The 7,183-nt window shown below is 35.3% G+C and overlaps 1 protein-coding gene across 1 annotated transcript; it reads left to right on the top strand.

Annotated features, from left to right (window-relative positions):
* The first annotated feature begins 1,378 nt into the window (after positions 1–1,378).
* On the top strand, positions 1,379–7,183 carry LOC111367704 (dipeptidyl aminopeptidase 4-like). Its single transcript, XM_022988711.1, has 6 exons — positions 1,379–1,599; positions 2,200–2,703; positions 3,617–3,808; positions 4,782–4,811; positions 4,952–6,058; positions 6,548–7,183. Exons 2-6 carry the CDS (start codon positions 2,260–2,262, stop codon positions 7,097–7,099), a joined length of 2,325 nt encoding a protein of 774 aa, XP_022844479.1. The 5' UTR covers positions 1,379–1,599; positions 2,200–2,259; the 3' UTR covers positions 7,100–7,183.

Here is a 7,183-nt window from a genome sequence, read left to right as displayed (position 1 = left end):
ACAATTTCTTAAGTTTACTGCTCAAAAAATAACTCTCGTCTATAATATCAGAATTTCTATTCTACTTCCAAAATTCTTCAGACTTGTCACATTTTTCAGTCTTTAATCTTTTTAGAGTCAAATAAAAATTCAAACATATTTTCATACTTTTTGAAATTGTTCGAACCTTGAGTGAAGAAAGAGCTTGATCAACATATATAAGAAATCACAAACTCTAAAATTCTTCAAGTGAATGTGTTATCTCATCATTGAAATTTTCATCGAAGTGCTTCTTTATATGAATTTATCGGATGCAAATTCAGTTTCTCGATATATTTCAAAAAATAAAATAATTCATTTCAACAACACCAATAGACGTATCCCCACTTTACAAATTTTCACTTACTCTATTAATAATTAATATATATTGTACCATATAATCATGTCAAACAAAAACTCAAAATTTATAATTTCAAAAAAGATAAAACTTTAATATCTCTAAATGACTTAAGATCATTGCATCTTCCTACCAAGTGTTCTACATAATTAAGCTTTAAATACTTGTACAAATAAAGATTGAAATGTTTATATTTTAATTAAAAATTAGTATATTTGTTAATTGGATAGTTGATTGCATTTAGACTTTATTTTGTTTGTAATTTTTATGAACTATATGTAACTTTTTAGAGCTTCATAAAAGTGAGGTCTTAGCGCGATTGTCTACTAAGCCTATTGTTAGGGTCACCATTGCATTGTCTTCAAGTTCCCTTTTATAACAAATAGAACTAACCTTATTGTCCTAATATTCATGCTACCTTCTTTAGAGACCGTGAACACTCCATATGAACATAATTTGATGTGTTTTCACCGTTATGATAATAGTAGGTGTTCTATATTACCTAATGTTTTACCATCTTTCTTTTTGATAATCGCAATGGCCATGTTGTGTTTAGTCTGTGATGTTCGAGCAATTTGTTCAACTTGTAAGCACGCACGTCTTGTATCCATAATCAAGTCTCACGCGTATATTGGTTTTATAGTCTAATTTATTTGACTTTTGCTTGACTTGTGAAAGCTCTAATTGTTAACTGACTCATTCCTTTATCATATTCGTTATATTGGACTTGAAAGTTATAACTTATTCAACATTTCACCCTTAGCCGATGGGCTCAGTGATGTCCACTCTTCATGGAGCAACAACAATAATTACATATCAATAATTGATTCATAATGAGAAATTTAAGCTAAATATGATCAAAACATTGACTAAATTCCTGGGTTTAAAATTAATGAAGCCCAACCAGCCCATCCAGCACTTGCTTAATCTGGTTGGTGTGGTGCCCACTTATCTGAATCAGACTTTAACCCCACGCGCTCACTTTCTACAACACAAGTTCTTTTTCTCACTTTCACTCCGCTAAGGAAAAAAGCCTCTCTTTTTTCCACTTTTTATTCACTTTTATGCTCAAATATTTCGTTATACTCCAAATTCTGGAATCGATTCTTTGATAATCTGATTCAAATTTTCAATTTTCCTGAAACTTTGAGAAAATTTCAATTGGAAAGGAATTGTATCCGAATCTTGATCTTCTGCATTGGTTTTTCGTTTACCAATTACAGGTCCGATTCCGATCCTAATTTACTTTATTATCACGACCGTTATTCCATAGTTAATTAATTAATGAGTATTTATTAAATCAAGTTCGCGTTTATTTTCAATTTCCAAGGGATTTCTTACTGAATAATTCTTGAATCCTTTTTCACTTTCTTGGCTGCTACTGTTTATTTTCTGCAGAAATAAAAAGAGAAAGTTTGTTTCTTTTACGCCTTTTCTATTGCGGAAAGTAGGAATAGAAAGGAAAAAAGAAGCTCAAGAAAGTAGCTTCACTTCAATCAAAATTGTAAAACTGAGCATGATTAAGTCGAAATGAACTTTCTTATCTCTTGCACTTTTTAATTCTGACGGTTCACCGCTTCAACATTTTTTTTCTGTGGCCCATTATTTGATTAATAGAGTGCTTAATTTAATAATGCCTATTTTTTGTTTTGCATTTAGAATTTATCAAATTTCTTCTTATTGCACGAATTCAATTTTAACTTTTATTGGAAAAACAAATTTATTGAGGGGAGCAATTCAATAGTAAATTTTTTTCCTTAATTTTTAGTTGGTTTAAAATTTTATAATTTGCTCGATTGATTTGTTATTTCCTGTCCTTTCAGGGTGTCGGGTATGCTTGCACTGATGCACAAACTATTAAATTTTTAGTCAATAAATTGGTAATGCAATCCCCTAATACAAGTAATAAGAAGAAGAATTTGAAACGTTCGAGATCACTTCGCCACGATATGCCTGCAGCTGACACAACTCCTGCAAATGCTCTAGACAATTGCACTGTATTCCCTGTTGAAGAGATAGTGCAACACCCTTTACCTGGTTATGGAGTGCCAACTTTAATTAGCTTTAGCCTTGATGGTAGTTTGATAGCATACTTGTTCAGTCCTGATCAGACATTGAATAGGAAGGTGTTTGTGTTTGATCCGATTAGCATGAAGCATGAATTGTTTTTTAGTCCTCCAAATGGTGGGCTTGATGAGAATAATTTGTCTGCTGAAGAAAAGTTGAGGAGGGAGAGATCAAGGGAGCGGGGGCTTGGTGTGACACGCTACGAATGGGTGAAGACAAGCCCAAGGAAAAAGAGAATTATGGTGCCTCTACCAGCAGGAGTGCGTTCCTTAACATCTTACATTATTTGACAATTTCAAAAATATAATATACTTGTGTACTTGCTCAAATTAATTGCACGTGTTATACATGTAAACAAACTTATTATTGGATAAATATCTTGAATGGTGTTTTTGTTATATTGCCGAATGGTCACATGTCACCTTGAGAGAGTTGGTGATGATATTGGTAAATTGGAGCAAGATTAATTGCATACTGATTGAGTTTGTGTTTTGGGCATAATTTGGATACGGTTTTGATTATGTTATTAAAAGAACTAATCTTGCCAACGTTATTGTAATTGCCTGGAAATATATTCATACTAGCTTTTCTTTTAATATATTTTTTAACTTCTTTGTAATATTTTAGGGTCAGTGAATAATTTCTCATGCATTGATAATCTTTTCCTGGGAAATTTCCTGTAGAAACTAAGTCCCAATGATTATGCTTGTAGGGAGAAATGCTCAACCAATTCGTGTAAAATTCAATTGATTCTTGTGACCATTTGCTCTCCAAAGAGCCATGACTAGGCGTTACACCATGAGAAGCCTTGTAATATTCATTCATGGGTATACATTCACTTGATCCCTAATTTTGTGGATGTGTTGAAGCATCAATTAAAAACTCTACATGGAAGTGAATAGTCCCAATTTAAAGACCTCTACCTTTTGTGGTGCAAACCTTGAACACTTATCTTATGGTTGAGCATCAGCTAGTTTTTTTGCTGTAAACTAGAGAAAAGATTCTCTCAGCATTTTTAACAGAAATCAATGTACCATAATTCTTTATTTTAAGTTTTTTGTTTGCTTGAACATCTTTATATGTTTTGTATATCAATTATGTCGCTTGATAAAATACACCTAATATGTTTTATTTGTTCTCATATAACATATTGCTGGTTTCGCATGTGGGCAGATTTATGTTCAGGATCTCTTCATAGAGTCAGATCTTAAGCTCCCAAGTGCCTCATGCTCACCAATTATTGATCCACATGTCTCCCCAGATGGCACCATGCTTTCTTATGTGAGAGATAATGAGCTGCACGTGTTAAACCTTATGTACAACGTGTCAAAGCAGTTGACATCTGGTGCCAATAGAAACGTGATAGTAAGCATTAGGTTCCATTTCTTTACTGGCTTCAATTTTCCATACCGTTCATTGTGTGTTAGATAAGCTACTGTTGTGTAATTTGCATATTGTAATTCATTTATTGCGTTTTATATTTTCTTTTCCAATAGATCTGTTCTATAATCTCTACTTAATGTTCAAATATTTTCATGTCAGTCCACTCAGAAGCACAAAAAATAAAAAATTTAAAAAAAATATGTCATCTTTTGATTTGATATATAGTCTCAAATGCTGGTCTATTTCATGTTTGAAAAATTATGAAGATTTATAGTGTAGGCTACTTATTTGCTATAACGGAATCTGCATGTTGGCCTTCTTCTTTCAATAAAAGCGCAGAGATACATTTCTTTTCATCTTTGCGACTTTAAATGGAACACAGGTCTCTGGATGAACTTTACAACTCTGAACACATCCGATTCTCAAAGAGAGATGATTTGATTTATATAATTCCAGATTTCCCATTTCTTCACGTGATTTTGTTTAATATCATAAAGAAAACATATAAAATTTTTATGTTTCAACTTTGAATCGACTGATACTACCTCTGAATTTGGAAAACGAACCCTGATCTGGGATTTGAAATGAATTATGTTTAACTTCGGAGAAATATCGTTCATGGAGCGTTTACCAGTTATAAAAGACAAATAAGAGAAAATGTGTAGAATTGAAGAAGTGCAGGGTGAGGAAAAGGATAAGTGCAAGAGGGGAGCATATGCTGCTAGAATAGGATCTTAAAAGGAAAAGCAATACTTCAGTTTACCCATAAATTGCACGAACATCTCTGTCTCTGTTGATCTTAGAAACACGCCTAACTTAATTTATTAAATGATCGTACCTGCCTCTGTGGATTTTTTTCATGTTTGACTGAAAACTTTTGAACATTGGAATGCCGGTGCATTTATTTTTTGATTGGAAACCTGATTATACTTTTTCTTTCTTTTTCTTTTTTCAGACACATGGCCTCTCTGAGTACATAGCCCAGGTGAGGTTATAGTTCAAACTCTCTTTCATTACAAATTTATGCATTCATGTAATGTTTTATGAAACAACCACTTCTTTTCCTCAATAAAATAAACTTAATAAATTTTCTAGCTGGAGAATACTTAAGTTTACTGGTTGTAGGAGGAGATGGAACGTAAAAACGGCTACTGGTGGTCTCTAGACAGCAAATTTATTGCATTTACAGAGGTGAATTATTCTGAGATACCTCCTTTTAGGATCATGCACCAAGGGAAAAGTTTTGTTGGTTCAGAGGCACAGGAAGATCATTCTTACCCTTTTGTGGGTGGTCCAAATGTTAAAGTTCGATTGGGTGTTGTTTCAGCTACAGGAGGTCCGGTGACTTGGATGGATCTTCTGTGTGGAGAAAGAGGCCAGGCAAACAATGAGGAATACTTGGCAAGAGTCTGTTGGATGCATGGGAATATTCTTACTGCTCAGGTTTTGAACAGGTCACATTCTAAACTAGAGATCCTAAAGTTTGATATCAAATCAGGCCAGAGAAAAGTAATCTTGGAAGAAGAACAAGAAACTTGGATAAATCTACATGATTGCTTCACCCCTTTAGACAAAGTGAATACTAGATCTCCTGGAGGGTTTATTTGGTCTAGTGAGAAAACAGGATTCAGACATCTATATTTACACAACTCAAATGGACAGTGCTTGGGTCCTATAACTCAAGGTGACTGGATGGTTGAGCAAGTTGTGGGTGTCAACGAGGCTGCTGGCTTTGTTTATTTCACTGGAACTTTAGACGGCCCTTTGGAATGTCATCTTTATCGTGCCAATTTATACTCAGATGCAGGTAATCTCTTGCAGGTTCCCTTTAGATTGACCCATGGAAAGGGAAAACATGTGGTTGTACTTGACCATCAGATGCAGAGATTTGTGGATATTTATGATTCCTTGGGTTCACCTCCCAAAGTTACTATGCACTCATTGTCTGATGGAAGCTTGATTATGCCTCTTTTTGAGCAGCCGCTCAGCATTCCAAGATTTAAGAAGCTCCAACTTCAGCCACCAGATGTCATTCAAGTAGAGGCAAAGGACGGGACCATTCTTTATGGGGCACTATACAAACCTGATCTGGCAAGATTTGGACCTCCACCTTATAAAACAATGATTCAAGTGTATGGTGGTCCCAGCGTACAACTTGTCTGTGATTCTTGGATAAACACTGTTGACATGAGAGCTCAATACTTGAGAAGTAAAGGCATATTAGTATGGAAGGTTAGTTTTGTTGATAAAATCCTAGTAGAATCTACTTTTTGCTTAAATTATTGTCGTGTTATGCTTTTCCTTCTCTGACTATGATGGTGGACAAGTTCCCAGGCATGCCTCTTTGCAAGTTGGAGGCTTGAACACTTGACGTTTGTTGATCATGCTTGGTGGCACCAGTAGGGATGTCTGTGCAGCCCCTCAGTTCCATCTGTGATATTTCGAGGGCTCTTAGAAAATAAGTTGCAGTCCTGACAACTTAAACTTGTGTAGCATGGAAGAAAGAAAATGAAAGAAAGAAAATGAAGCTAACATTTTTAATATATTGTCCACTTTTGTATAATTCTCGATACTTAACATGTGCTTGCGAAATGTGGGGCGGGCTATTCTAACCTTTTTCTCGAAGTTATGTTATTTACTATTTCATTGATGTGCATTTAAAGGAATTATGGTGAAGTAGAAAAAGGACTCACTTCTTTCTTGCTCCTATGCCATCTACAGATGGATAACAGAGGAACTGCTCGACGTGGACTCAAGTTTGAAGGTGCACTTAAGTACAACTGCGGCCAGATTGATGCTGAGGATCAAGTAACTGGAGCCGAGTGGCTCATTAAACAGGGTTTAGCTAAAGAAGGCCACATTGGATTGTATGGATGGAGCTATGGTGGATATCTCTCAGCTATGACCCTGGCAAAGTTTCCCGAGATTTTCAAATGTGCGGTTTCAGGTGCTCCAGTCACATCATGGGATGGGTATGACACCTTCTACACTGAAAAATATATGGGTATGCCAACTGAAAATCAATCAGGTTATTTGCAAAGTTCTGTGATGCATCACGTGGACAATATGAAAGGGAAGTTGTTGCTTGTACACGGAATGATCGATGAAAATGTGCACTTTAGGCACACTGCTCGGCTCGTGAATGCCCTTGTGGCAGCTGGGAAGCCTTACGAATTGTTGATTTTCCCGGATGAGCGACACATGCCTCGACGACTTCGGGACCGAATGTACATGGAGGAGAGGATTTGGGAATTTATTGAGAGGAGTTTGTAGATTACACTTTTATGCATTTCTGTTGTTTGTCAAGTTATAGGAGATGTTTGGACCGCGGAATTTTTTGATTATCAATTTTTAACT

Source organism: Olea europaea, chromosome 18, assembly GCF_002742605.1.
Source record: "Olea europaea var. sylvestris chromosome 18, O_europaea_v1, whole genome shotgun sequence".
NCBI classification, from domain to species: Eukaryota; Viridiplantae; Streptophyta; class Magnoliopsida; order Lamiales; family Oleaceae; genus Olea; species Olea europaea.
Note: the sequence above shows the minus strand (reverse complement) of the source record. Positions and strands in the feature narration are given on the sequence as shown.